The sequence below is a fragment of the Eurytemora carolleeae genome, unplaced genomic scaffold (assembly GCF_000591075.1).
Source record: "Eurytemora carolleeae unplaced genomic scaffold, Eaff_2.0 scaffold265, whole genome shotgun sequence".
Lineage (NCBI taxonomy): Eukaryota > Metazoa > Arthropoda > Copepoda > Calanoida > Temoridae > Eurytemora > Eurytemora carolleeae.
In genome coordinates this window covers 95,619-110,531 of record NW_019396184.1, presented here as the reverse complement: position 1 = coordinate 110,531, position 14,913 = coordinate 95,619, and the positions used below count along the sequence as shown (strand labels likewise).

Genomic DNA, 14,913 nt, shown 5'->3' with positions numbered 1-14,913 from the left:
AAGGTTCAGACTTTTTTTGCTCGCTTATATTTTTTTCGCGCCCATTTTTTCCAAAACAAATGTATAAAAGAGTCACTTGTAAGACTGAAAAAAAAATTCTTTTGATCCCCTATCATAAGATCCACGTCTTAAGACACTAAATTCAGAAAAGTCGATTTAAAATGGATTTGTTAATTAATGTCGTACACAGAATATTAACACTTTTTCATTTCCAGTTCTTTTCTTTAAAGGAATTAAAATTGCGTAGTCTTAAGATGGACATTCTCAATTCAGGGTAAACCTTAACCCTTAAGACTGATAATCGTGGACAGTAAACTCTCCTAAATGTTGAGTGAAACACCAAATTATTTGAGTGTACGCAAGCGTACACTCGAACAGAATTTTCAAAATTCAAATAAGAATATTTACATTCTGTCATCTCTACAAAGTATAAATATCAATATTTCATAAATATAAAATAACTTACAAACATAGTGTTCAATAATTAAAACGTTTTTGCAGATTAAAGATGAAAAGTTCGTCATCCTGGAGATAGAGCTGCTTGGACACTCTGCTGTCCTCATTTTCACCTGGAGAAAAAAAGTTGTAGGAATGTAAGACGGGATCAGAATTTGTCCCCCCCCTCCCTCCTTCCCCTCCCCTCACTCTATTTTTTTGCCCAACACTTTCATTGCCGTGAAATTTTTTTACTTTTCAGGAATAGTTATTTGTAATTTAAAGGATTTTTTGCAAACATTTCTTTAATGCATAGGGAAGGGTACACGGTAAAAATTAATGTTGGCAGCTTCCGCTTAATTTCAATGAGCTGGCCTTGAGAAATTGGGCTACGAGCATGCATGCTTTTCCAAATCCAATTTTCGCACAGATTTTTTTCTTGCCTCGATTTACTGCTTAGATAAAGTGATGATGGCGGTGGTCGTTACACCGCTATAGGGGCGATCTGATCCGGCAACACCCCTCATCCCTGAACAGGTTCATATTGTTGAAGGAGTCCGGGGCCAGGACCTGTAATAATTAATATTAGAGTATTTCATGTCAATGTAAGTAAAACAAGAGAACCTTCATACTTTATCAGACAAGGCTCAAAATGGTACTGTTGTGACTTGGACATATCATCATATTAAAATGGCGTCCTTCCCAACTGAACAGTCCCTTTAATGATTTTATGTTCCAAACTGAACAGTCCCTTTCATGATTTTATGTTCCAAACTTAACAGTCCCTTTAATGTTTTTATGTTCCAAACTGAACAGTCCCTTTAATGATTTTATGTTCCAAACTGAACAGTCCCTTTAATGATTTTATGTTCCAAACTGAACAGTCCCTTTAATGATTTTATGTTCCAAACTAAACAGTCCCTTCAATGTTTTTATGTTTCCCTTCTGTGCTACAAGTTAAAAATCGGCCAACAAAATTAAAATAAAAACCTTGTGTTAGGCTGCCACACATCGTTACTTGATTAACAAGAGAAGCCAGCTTGCAACTCTTCCCTGTTTTCTGCCACGATTGAATAGGCGGACCTAAAATATTTTTGTTCAACTTTAACAATTCCTAAGAGAGAGACTGGTTAATTAACATATTTAAACCGAGAGTGCAGAATCATAGAGAACAAATTTAGAATTCATTTGACACCATTCACACCATTGAGACGTTTTTACGATGTAAAATTTCTCAGGGTTTCTTTATTCTAATTCAAAAGACGACATTTAAATTCATAGAAACAGCAACGCGTGTCCTGGGAGTCCCGAGTTATAAAATAATTGTAAAAATCTTTCTTCTGCTGACCAAGTGACCACTTCTTCAATTCTGGTGAAATTTTACAAATGAATTTAGGCTCTTGCTTATAAATCATGCAAAGTGGTATCAAATAAATCCTAATATTTTTCTCCATAATACTGCAGTCCCATTTCAACTACAGTGTCTCCCACTAAACACGACAGTTGTCGTATAGTTTTGAATGTCTTCTTCCATATACTCTATTGGTTATTAAACTGTACGTTACCTAGTCAGTATCTTTCTTAAAAGAAGTGTCGAATATTTCGTCAAGAATTTATAGGAAATGGAAAGAAAGTGACAACCTAAAAACATAATTTGTTTTAATTGTTTTTACCGAGTTCTTACCAAAAACTTGATTGTTCTCATCTCCTTTTTTTTACGATCTTTTGATGCATACTTTAGATTTTTCAAACTTAGATTATTTTTAATAGAATTCATACAGTGAAACCCTAAATGAGCCATACATCGAAAGAATTTATCAAATGTCGTCTTGAAAATTTTTCAATGCTTTTTTTTTACTATTTTACGTAAATCCAAGTATTTGTGAGAAAAAAATAAATAGCCATTATTATGCAGGAACAGTTTTAAAGAGCTCCATAAAATCATTTAATTAAAAAACTAAATATCTGTAACATTCCATTATCAGAAAGGTAAGAGTACGACATTTGATGAATTCTTTCGATGTATGGCTTATTTAGGGTTTAACTGTAGTTTAGAAAAAGAAATAACTAAGGTCTATGAAAGTGGGTTGCAGAGTTTTAAGGATTAGAAAATCAGAGTTTGTGGCCAAAACTCATTTCTTTGAAGCAATTAATGAAGGAAAACACCCCCCCCCCCCCCTGATAGGGTTAGAATTATGTTGAATTACCATATGCCGGGAACCAGTGAATTTGCAAAGCAAATAATTATCAACTGAGGAACTGCATCCCCAGGTAAAGCTTTGTCCAGAAACTGCGGAGTCAGTCCCCTGAAAAAAAACACTATTTAAAAAATAAACTTTCAAGTGACTTTCCTTTATAAACGTGGGATTTCCGATCAATAAAGGTAACCTTTGAACCTTTAAATGACAAATGAATTTTTATTCTTGCTGAAAATTTCATATTTGGTTCCTCTGGTAAAAGTGACTGAGGGATCAGAGACAGTAAGAAAAATTGTCAGAATTCAACCCTTTTGAAGCAACTCCAAGAATGGAGAATCCCAAATTATGACGTTATCACTTTAAAAAATCTTCAAACCTGGCACTGGCACTCAAACTGGATTTTCTGGAGTTCTCACACGACCTCTTTGTGTCCATACCTAGATAAAATTCTTCAATTAAAGGCGAGTACTCCTCCTGAAGGTTTAACCGAGTGTGTGGGGGGAGGAGGGGTACATAAGTTGTTCAAAAGGGTGCCAAAATTTATTGAAATATTAAAAAAAATTACCAACCTTTCGTCGGAACTCGGTAACATTCTTCATGATTGTATAAGCTTCGGAGCTTAATTCCTGGTCCAGTGCATTATACTCCAGAATAGCAACAACTATATAAGTGTTGATCCAGTCATGTTCAAGCCTTTCAAGAAATATAGATTAATTTTTAGGTTTAGAGGTAAACACTTTATTTACAACGCATTCAATTTTTTCGTATTTAAGCATTATCTTATGTGGTGGGGTTTTGCTATCCTCTCTTAATAATTTTCCTAAACGTTCATTTATTTTAATAACAGATTAGGGTAACAAACGATTAGTAGGGGGGGGGGGGGGGGGGGGAGAGGGGAATCTTATTGGAAAAATTACCTTTACATTTACAAGATACATTCATATAAATAAATTTGTGTAAATATAATAAGTATAGGTTACATTAAAGCTGTTTCACAACCTCTCCGGTTGCCCTAATATATATACCGAGTGGTGTTTCGTCGGATTTGACAGCAAGCTGCTCTACTAGATCTCTCCATAATGAACTAATCAGGGTCAATCTTCAAGTTTTATTAGCACAACTTCAATCTATAAAACAATCATTATTATAGATCGAAAAATAGACAGGCTACAGAAAAAACTTTAAGTAATGAACATTTATCATATTTTTAGTTCGAGACAAACAAATTATTTTACTTAGGCATTAAAAAACTGCAGCAGACGAATATAATTTTTTGAAGTAAATATTAATAATAAACATCATAATGAATATATATAAGGAGACCTCACCACATTGCTCCATTGAGACACTACACAGGTAATTAAAAACGTTGAGACATATATGACGCATCACCTACAAAATCTTTGATAATACTGGTTGAACTTCTGTACGCTTACGCAGTACAGAAACCCAAAACCAGTTACAATATACAAAACTAGAAAATACAGGTGGTTCTAGATGCTTCTTTCCAAATTGGTTGTCAAGTACAATAGATGGCAACAGAAAAATCGACCAACTGCACACAACGTCATATGTATCAAATGAAAAAAGAAATACGACATGTCCTCTAATTAGTTGGTATAATTTCCAAGATTCGGTGGAGATAAATGTCGTCTTTGTAGGAATACGTAAAAAAATATTTAAAACCCAAAATTAGATGGAGTATTTTTACTGTCATTTGGAGGCTTAATTTTTTTTTTCACTGTATATCTATGTAAACTAAATAGTCTGAGGGAGGGGGGGGGAGGCGTCCAGGCCCCAGCCCTCTAATTAGCATTAAAATAAATATTTCTAGGGTTATTAAAGGTTTACTGTTCAATTTCTAAAGCCAGCTAATTTTTTTAAAAATTTAGACTTCTAACTTTTTGAAACACTCATACTTTATACGAATTTAACAAAAAATCATTTGGATTACCTTGTTTTAAAAGTGATGAAGTTTTGGTGGGTTAAACAATAATAAAAATACAAAAATATTTTTAACTATTTATTAAAATTGTTTTAAATTTCGTATCATGTGATGAACTTGTTTGTTTACTAAAACATCTAGATGCCTTATTCTTTGGTATTTTACAAAAAGGTTGATAATGGAGATCTTGGTTCTTTTACAGTTATTGATGGGATTGCAGAGGATAAGAGAAATTTCCTTGCAGGGGAGATTTCTGGAAGTTTCGAAAAAGTGCTCAAATTTGGCTGAAAATCAGACTTAGAAAAATGAAGAGCACACACTCGGCTATCTCTGATTTCATTAGTGTCGTCAATTTTCAAAGAATTCAGCCACAATTCCTGCTTCTTTTTATTCTTTGGAAATTTAAATCTGGATGTCCCAGGGGGTGGACGGCATCCAGGCACAAAACAAGTTCTTCGCCTGCCTCCTAAATGAAAAAAATATAATTAATGAAGACCAAAAATATTATTTAATTCATAATAATGTAATGTTGACTTAGTATAGTTTAAAGTCCCCCCCACCAACCTTGATGGATTTAAAATAAATAAAAAAAAATCTGGTTGTTTTTCATCAAAACAAATCACTCAGACATCCATATTGCGAAATTTAAATATAATATACATGTTATCTCACAAAACACTATGCAACAGATAACTTACATAAAATGTACGAAAATTTGCGATTTTTTTAGTTATTTATGAAAATATATGTAAAAAATCAAAATTTGAAAAATCTGGGAACTCAATTTTTCGGCTCATGCTCGATAATTAAAGAAGTGATTGTAATATAAAAAGAATGCCTGGAAATAACTGAAATATCGAGATTTCTAATGTTAACATGATTGTGAACATTTAATCAAAATTGTTGCCCCAAATTTTTGTTTGGGACACCCTGTTTATAATATATATCTACATAGACTTTCCAATAATTTCATAATTAAAGCACTTTTGAAAATTTTTATATATTCCCAAAAATAGTAAAATACGACATTTGAGAAAAAAATTAAATATCCTTAGAAGACGACATTTCATTAGAAAATTACCGTTTCTTGTTGCCTGTATTTCCCCTGGATCTGGGGGTTTATCCTCGATTAGACCTTTCCAGAGCACTTCTCCAAAGATATCATTAAACATTTCTGAAATATGTTTTAACGTTATACTTTCAAATTACAATGTTAAAGGGTTACGTACAATATCAGTTTCAACCCTGTTATTTAGTCTATAGAACGTTAAATGAAAAAGTGTAAAAACAGAAATAAAGAACACATAAAATTGCACTAATTTCACTAAAAGATAAGCACTTTAGTCTAAAAATATCACTTATTTATAGTTTTGTCAGACAGAAAATTTGAGTCGACACTTATGACGTTTAAACAGCTGTACTGAAAGTGTACGCATTCTGTGTTGCCGTCTATTGTACTTGACAACCTATTTGCTTCTTTCTTCTCGGAGCACACAAAGTTCAGGGGTAAATAAGGCGGTCGCACAGGGGCCATATACTGATTCTTATCGCCTTATGAGGATTCAAAACACAAGCAATACTAAATTGCATTTGAGGTATTAACAAAGAAAATAGGTTTAATAGTAAAAGTTATTAAATTAATAATTGAGTAAAATGGGTCTGTTTACGTGCACATTTGTTGTGCCTCATGAGAGGGAAGGCACACCAATGAGGGAGGGAGTCCAGAGTTCCTCAAATAGTAATCACCGCCACCCAAATCTGTGTTGCGGCAAGCGCGCTCCTCAATTGGTAATCTCCACCACCTCAATTAGTAATCATCTTTTTTGGGCTGATTACTATTTGAGGTGGTGGAGATTACCAATTGAGGAGCCCGCTTGCCGCAAAACAGATTTGGGTGTCGGTGATTACTATTTGAGGAACTCTGGACTCCCTCCCTCCACCAATTGTGCAGTGTAAACAATTTACCATTATTTAGTCCGATCACACCTTTCTTTCGTCCAATAAAATTAAATTAGGAGTGCGTATATGTATACCATAATTGCTCTAGGCCCTAGAGAGACAGATCCCAGCTGTGAATACCTGAGGTCCACAAAGCTATGAGCCTGATCTAAGCTGTGAATATGTGAGTTGCTTAAGGCTGAAGGCTGATCTAAGCTGTGAATACCTGAGTTCCACAAAGCTATGAATGAGACTGATCCCAGTTGTGAATACCTGAGTTCCTCAAGACTAGAGACTGATCCCAGTTGTGAATACCCGAGTTCCTCAAGACTAGAGGCTGTTCCTGGCTGGGAGTACCAGACAGAATCGTCTGCTCCGGTACAGCTATTTTATCACTTATTTCCAGTGAGTATTTTCTGAACAATTTATAACCTAATTTGAATATCACATTTCAAAGCTTCAATTATAACAAGTCAACTTAAGCAACTGAATTCCACAATAAGCATTAAGACGTTTTATCTTGGGTTTTGTAAGTACTGTTCAAACTTTCGAGCTTAAAATCCAGCTATTTCTGCAAATCCTGGATTATCACAAGTAATGACCGGACATCTAATTTAAGACAACTTATTAAACTTTTTACAATGTACAATTTTATACATGCAGTACAAATGTGTAAAAAAACCCAAATTGTCGTTTAACTTTTTATTTGAATCTAGAATTTCAATTTTCTTTGGGCATCTTTACAATCAAAGTTTCGTTATATTAACGAGATTATAAGTCTGACAAGTTCACATCAGTTTTTAATTTTCTGACACGTTTCGTATATAAATTAGATAGATCTGAGCACAATTAAATATAAATAAAGCTCCGGAATATATGTATATATATATAGAGATCATAACCATGGCCGTTAGAACTGAGATTCTGATTAACTAGAGTTATAAGTTTATGAGTTACAAGTTTATATCTAGGTCTGGCCAGCCGTTAGAACGTAGTTAGTCTCCAAACTTGACTCCAATACAAGTTTTGAAGATAACAGCCTCAGACCCTCCGCCAGGCAACATTCCTGCAATAGTAAATTCAAAAACAATTGCATAATGCACAATTGCTATCATTATACCTTATTTTATGGACTTTTTTACCATCTTTCTCTTAGGGTGAGCAAAAGGAAATATAAAATAGAAGGCCCCCCAAATTCAATTCTCCATTGCTCACAGTTCAAATATAATAGTTACTGGCGAGATTATATATCTGACAAGTTATAATTCTGACAAGTATATTTCAATGAAATTCAAGTAAAGCTCAAATGATAATACCAGTAGTTTTTTGATAGGTGATATAAAATTTTTACAGTGGAGAAATAAATTGTTTCTTATTTTTTTCTCTTATGAAGTTTAAACTGAACAACCGTTTTTCAATTCTTTGATAGTAAGCAATACTTGAACTAGAATTCAAGGTAAATAAAGATAGAATAGACTAGTATTTACAGGAATTCAAGAGAACTAGACTAGTATTTACAGGAATTCAATAGAACTAGTATTCACATGAATTCAAGATTAAGATTAGACTAGTATTTACAGGAATTCAAGAGAACTAGTATTCACATGAATTCAAGACATCAACGCCCATTTATTGTTAGTTACCCTTAACTGTTTAATCTTTATTAACAATCATTATTTATACACATGCACGTAAATAACAATTTGTATTTTGTTGTAGGAAACCTTCGTTACTGAAATATACATTTTCAAGAAGTTGTTCTCATCTATGTATGTATGGCCAGTAGAAAAGAGTGTTTCCCTAGCCAATTCGCCTTATTTCCCTCTTTCTAGTATTATTCCTTTTGTTCGGCTCACAATATTGCAGCAAAATCAGTAAGTCTTCGGTAAATGTTTGGGACCTGTGCCCGATTAAATTTTCCTGAACTTCTGACTTTTATCCAGCTACACATAAAAAAATAATGAATCCTATGCATAGGTTTACATGTCTACCATGAAATGAATAAATGTCTGCGTTCTTCGATTTCACATTTGTTTTAATTGTAATTTCCAAAATCCTTGTAAAAAAAGATATACTTAGATCAGATTCTTTTAGACCAAAAGGATTCAAGATTGATTTCCTATTCACCGGTAATGGAAAACAATGAATAATTGTTTTCTTAAGAACTTTACATAAAAAATGCAAAAACTTTCTTGAAATTGCGTTTTCGCAAAAATTAATTTAACAAAAACGATGCGAAATTCCCCCAAAATGTTTTTTGCTCGCGAAAAAAAAAATTTCGCAGAAACCATAATTAAAAAAAGTCTTATGGAATTATGGAATTCTCTGCTTTGAAAGCTCAGCATTAGAAGTTTTATTGTATAATAATTAATAATTTTCTTCCTTTACTTTGAATGTTGGATGAAAAGAATTTGATCCAGTGCTTAGGATCCATTTAATTTTGTTACAGGTCAATTCTTTAAGATTTACTGAATTTTATTTACAAGATAATTTTCAAATTTTTTGCTTTATTATTTTTGCATATTTTTATCCTAAAACTAGATGAACCATTCAGAAATGAGGAAATTTTTAGAATTTCAGTTTTTGGCTGATATTTTACCCCTTGGATCCGGATCCGTGGATCCGCATATTTCTGGATCCGGATCCAGGAAGCCAAAATCTTGCGGATCCAACGGAACTAAATGACTCTCAAATCTCAAAGTAAAGTTTAGTTCACAATGCTCCATTTTCTCTCTAAAAAGAACGGGAGGGGGTATGCATAAATGTTAAGATTTAGGGTTTAGGTAGATTTTAAAAAATACAAAAAGTAGGTCGGAAAACTCGATAGATTACCTAATTTTCAGTGCGTACTTTTTTTGCAAAAATGTTGCCTTTTTTTGCGAAACAGATTGAAGCAAAATTTTTGTTAAAAAAACGAAAATTTTGCGTTTATTATCAACGATAAAAATTGCAAAAAAAAAAATTGTGAAACAAACCCCGTGATATATACGCAAATATATTGTTCCTCTTTTTTCTGAAAACCACTGTTTTCATTGTTTAAAGTACCACTGTTTGAAGTATGGAAAACCATTGTTTGAAGTATGGAAAACCACTGTTTGAAGTATGGAAAACCATTGTTTGAAGCATGGAAAACCATTGTTTGAAGTATGGAAAACCATTGTTTGAAGTATGGAAAACCACTGTTTAAAGTATGGAAAACCATTGTTTGAAGTATGGAAAACCATTGTTTGAAGTATGGAAAACCATTGTTTGAAGTATGGAAAACCATCGTTTGAAGTATGGAAAACCACTGTCTGAAGAATGGAAAACCATTGTTGAAGTATGGAAAACCACTGCTTGAAGTATGGAAAACCACTGTTTGAAGCAAGGAGATATTGAATAGAAGGAGGGGGCGATAGGGTTTCCGTATACTTTGCTGTGACGTTTTTGGATTGCTGAAGAACTAGTTTTTGCGTAACAACAATAATAAAGATTGTAACAATAACACAAATAATAAACAGACATCTAGGGGGGGGGGGGCAGGATAACCTTGAATTTGATTGAAATTGTCTCTGTAATAAGGTCAAAGAGAATAGAATATGTATTAGAGGGGAATTTACTAGAAAAAAGTGTAAAACGGCCATTTTGTTGTACTGTTTCCATATTGCAGGTGTACTTCACATATTTATGCTATATAACCTTTAGGGCCCTGGAATATCATTTTATAGAAAATCTAAAATTAATGTTAGAAGAAAATCAAATTATGAAATAGGCTGGTTTCATAATTGACCAATGATCATTTCACTTTACAAACGATTATTTTCCGTTGTAACTATAAATCAAATGATGTTTTTTATTCACCTAATTCATTACAAAGTTTATTTAACAGCTTAAAAAAATTCGAAATTTAAATGTCTAAGGAACATACTGTATTAATGTACTCTACTGCATATAATTTGTGCATTTACATGATTTGTACACTTTGAACTCCCTTTCAGGCTGAAAGGGACTGAAAAAATTCATACGGAGAGATTCTCTAAATTCCCCTCTAATATATATTCTATTCTCTATGAATAAGGTCCTTTTCGGTATAAAACTAAAATCCTTAACTTTTTTAATATTTTTTAACAAGATTTATAATACTACTTTCACAGTTTACTAACTCATGTTTGTTAACATTAGATCGGCTGCCTTTATTATTGTTAAGCAAAAACAAGTTCTTCAGCAGTCCAAAAACGTCACAGCAAAGTGTACGGAAACGTCCTATCGCCCGCTCCTATTCAATATCTCCTTGGTTTGAAGTATGGAAAATGGTCATACTATTGGCTCAAAACCCGACACTATTTGCTGATTTCTAATAATAAATCATTTACTTTTCACAGAGCAAAACATTTATGTCGGATATTCGGCTTAGCTCGGAAGATTTAGACTTCAATATTCCCGGATGAAATCCCGTCATCTTTCAAGCATGTCCAATAGATAACGAATTAAGTCACTGAATTCCTAAGCTTAACCCAATTTACAACACAAATTCCCAGGTATGGTTTCAGATATAAGTTTTTATTTACAATTGTATACCTTTACCTTGGACCGTCAGCTCTACTTGGGCTTCATTAGAAAAATATAAGAGATTGTTCTCCAATGCCGGGCTGGAGTAGATTTCATAAAACTTGTAATATCCACGCCGCCGATATCAATATTCTATAAAGCAAAAGTAGATGTAATAAAATATAAAATACTAGCTGAAGTGCCTGGCGTTGCCCGTGGAATTTTAGAAACAATTAAAAAAAACTTTTGCTGTAAGTTAAAATATATATAATGCACTGAGGAAAGAAAATTATGTTAAAAAATAATATAAATTTCCTCACCTAACTTTTCCCTTTCCCAATTTATATTAAACTGAGTAAACTATGCGATATTCTGCGCGCATAGTAAACTAGAGAAAGCTTTGAATGCGTGTCAACTTTGTACCGGAAGCTTGGATCACAAAACCTCTCAATCCTATTCTAATTGTACAAATCCATTCATCCCGCAGAACAGGTCACTTTATTAAAGATCGACTATCCCTTTACCACGGTCAAATTATAGAAACAACAATTAAATTTATACTTATAAGTATTAAAAAAGTTCCAGTGATGATTTTATTTCTTCCTCAAATCTTGAAATATCACTTTTCAAAATGAATCCCCCTTGCTTATCATATGTTTTATATAGTACAGCTTGACCAAAATGGTTGAAAATTTTTAAAGGAACTCATTGTACGTCAGTTAGTATGTACAGATACAAAATACTTGTGTTAAAAATAAAATGTTAAAGCTAGGAACTAAGGAAGTAAAAAAACACATTTAAAAAAAATAATTTCTAAAAATGATTGATATTCATTTATGAAAGGTTTATTTAGCTCTGAATTTTCATCCATTTTTCTAAAAAAAAAAAACATTTTAGTCAGATTTCTGGTTACATTTTACACTACTTAGTCCGGGAAAGTTTTGCAAAACTCAGAAAATAAGCATATGTCCCAGTGGATAGGATCTGAGTTGAACCTTCTTCTTCTCTCCACCTGTTTCCTCCAACCCTCTTCTGACCTTCTTCCTCCTTTCCTCGTCCTTCTCCTCTTACTACCAACACCTCCAACACCACCTTTGACTCCTCCCACTCTTCTTCCATGTCCTTCTCCGAATCCTTCCCCTTGTGTTCCTTCCTGTCTTCCTACAAATCCTTCTCCATGTCTTCCTCTAAATTCTTCTCCATGCCCTATTCTGCGCTCCTCTCTGTCTCCCTCCAAATTCTTCTCCTTGTTCTCTTCTGTGAACCCTATTCTGTGATCCTCCCTGTAATTCTCCAAATCCTTCACCCTCTGCTCTTCTCTGCACCCTATTCTGTGCTCCTCTTTTTCTTCCTCCAAATCCTTCTCCTTCTCCTCTTCTCAGTGCCCTATTCTGTGCTCCTCCCTGTCTTCCTCTAAATCCTTCTCCCTGTCTTCCTCCAAATCCTTCTCCCTGTCTTCCTCCAAATCCATATCCTCTTCTCTGTGCTCCTCCTTGTCTTCCTCTATGTTCACCTATTTTTCTTTCTGTTTGTGCTCCTTGCATTACTTCTGCAAACTGTTGTTTAGGAACTGAGGTACTCTGTAGGCAAGGAACTTGGACAGGGGGCGGGGGAAGCTGTTGGCAAGGAACTTGGACAGGGGGCAGGGATAGCTATTGGTTAACTAGGGAAAGAAGAAGATTCGCCATTTTTTATGTTTGTGTTAACGGTTCAGATTGACAGGTTTGACATATTGTCTAAAGGGTAGAATTCCCAGTTAACCAGTCATCTGGAGCTCACACACACACGTCTGCTCGGGTTGACCGACTATACTAGACTAAATAATTTTCTAAAACAAAACTTTTAAAATTTTAATATTAATATTGTAAATATCTTGTTTGTAAGATGTCTATAAATGCGGGAAAATCGTTTATTCCAATCAACAAATAAAATGTGGAAACATGGATTCTTTAAAATATTCGAGAGTAAAATTATTCTTTATTGTTTTCAAGGATTTATTTCGCAAGTCTTAAAATGGAGTTTTGTTTAGATCTGCGGAATTATGAAAGTGAGGTTTGTGCCAAAACATGACAATGATTCGAATTCTTGATTTGTTCGAAAATAGTAATAGAAAATCTTGAAAAAGCAGCATGTTTTTTACTATTTTGTTTAGATTTTACTTCATAAAAAAAATATATTTTTTTACCTAAATGCCTCAAAAATTTAGATTGTTATGAATTTAAGTAAATGTTTCGAAATCAGGATACGTTTCAATACGCAACATAAACTGAAATGCTGCAATTGTTTCAAAATAAGTACATTTTCGAACTTTAAATCAAGTTTCATCAAAAACTAATTCTTATGCCTCGTTATTAGTAAAACGTTGACATTTTCGGATGCAATAAATATTATTTTCCTTTTTTATAACATATATTTTTTTTATGCAGTCGTTTTTTCTACTCGGCTTAAATAAAACTATATATTCTTATGATTGAAAGCATAATTCTCGGTGTTGGAAATGGACAAAATCGAGGTTTTAAACCAATGTACCCTTACTCCTGAGTACTTAACAACAACAAAATATTTAAATTTCAATGGTGTTAAACAGAACGAAATTTCTTTGGGTCCTGACTCCCTGGTAGCTTTATTTTTTTTTTTTAAATCAGATAATATCTGATAATATAATAACCTGCGTGAAGTTGTGCGCGCGCGCAATTATTTTAACGATTTTCAATATTTTTTCTTAATCGTTTTGTAATTAGATTTGTTCTAAAACATGGGGCATTGATAAGGTTCAAGAACTTTTTAATCAAACAATGAGATTTGATTTCATATAGTCTTAAAAAAGAGATGTGGTGGTACGCTACCTTTCATTTCAATGATTCAAGTTTTAACTTCTTTCTGAACATTTACAGAAGAAGTAGCTTCCTAAGTTTCTTCCTTGATGGGGGTTCCTTCTTCTTTTAAATTATCTCACATGGCTTCTTCTGATAAGACAAAAAATTTATCAAATTAAAAAATTTAAAGATATAAATGAAAAATGAGAGAAAAATAATACCATTTAAAGATTAACTCAAATGGTATTAAGCAAAACTTGTAACATTTGTCTAAATTTTGTACATTTTTTCACATTACATTATACAATTTTATTTGCTAACTATGTATAGGAAAAAGTTTTAAATTTGAATTATTTTAGCGTTTTGATTTTATTCTTGAAAATAACAGAAGGAACGTTTTTATCTTATAGGCTAGAGCTGGCATGGTCAAATCCATCTTTATTCAACCTTGTTCTATACTTGTTTTAGAATAGGAACTTACAACTGGACACATTAAACTCCTTGCTGGGACAAATTTCAACAGTCTTAAATTACAATTTTTGCTTTTTCCCCTATTTTCACTTCACTTAAAATCTACAAACTATACTAAGAACATTTCTTTGGTTCTCCCGAGTTCCCAAATCAAACTATGAGGCAGATCGGTCCAGGGGTTCATGAGTTATGATAGGACATACTAACAAACAAACAGAGATTACTACTTGATATAAATATAGATATTGAGGCACCTGCACATCTCCTTCAACCCCTGAAACAAAAAATACAATATCACTAAAGAAATTTACTGGAATAGTAACGCTTTAGAATTTACATATAAATTATTATATACTTCTTTCACTTATTCTGCTTCTGCCTATGAGAACGAAAAATGTGGCAATTCATAAGTAAAAAAGCAGTTTTTAATAAAAAATATTGCAAGTAGAGCTGTTACAAAATAAAAACACTTTACAGTCTACTATTATTACAGTTACTCAAGACTATTTCCTCCTTCAAAAAAACTTTCCACATAACGGGTATAATACAAGATTTTTTCTTATATCTCAGTTTCAAGATTCTA

General features: G+C 33.0%; 1 protein-coding gene and 1 long non-coding RNA gene across 3 annotated transcripts; both read right to left on the bottom strand.

Annotated features, from left to right (window-relative positions):
• Positions 1-883: 883 nt before the first annotated feature.
• On the bottom strand, positions 884-5,908 carry LOC111697523 (uncharacterized). 2 transcript variants are annotated; one of them, XR_002764302.1, is made up of 8 exons: positions 5,660-5,908; positions 3,659-5,044; positions 3,203-3,326; positions 3,010-3,070; positions 2,643-2,741; positions 2,001-2,076; positions 1,426-1,518; positions 884-1,005 (listed from the first exon to the last, which is right to left on the bottom strand). It is a non-coding gene; the product is annotated as an uncharacterized LOC111697523 (long non-coding RNA). The 2 variants fall into 2 exon arrangements; XR_002764301.1 differs by having other exon boundaries at positions 3,203-5,044.
• A 6,322-nt stretch (positions 5,909-12,230) lies between these two features.
• LOC111697504 (protein argonaute 2) lies at positions 12,231-12,587 on the bottom strand. The gene has a single exon (XM_023467529.1). The coding sequence runs from the start codon at positions 12,585-12,587 to the stop codon at positions 12,231-12,233; it is 357 nt and encodes a 118-aa protein (XP_023323297.1).
• Between the last annotated feature and the right edge of the window lie 2,326 nt (positions 12,588-14,913).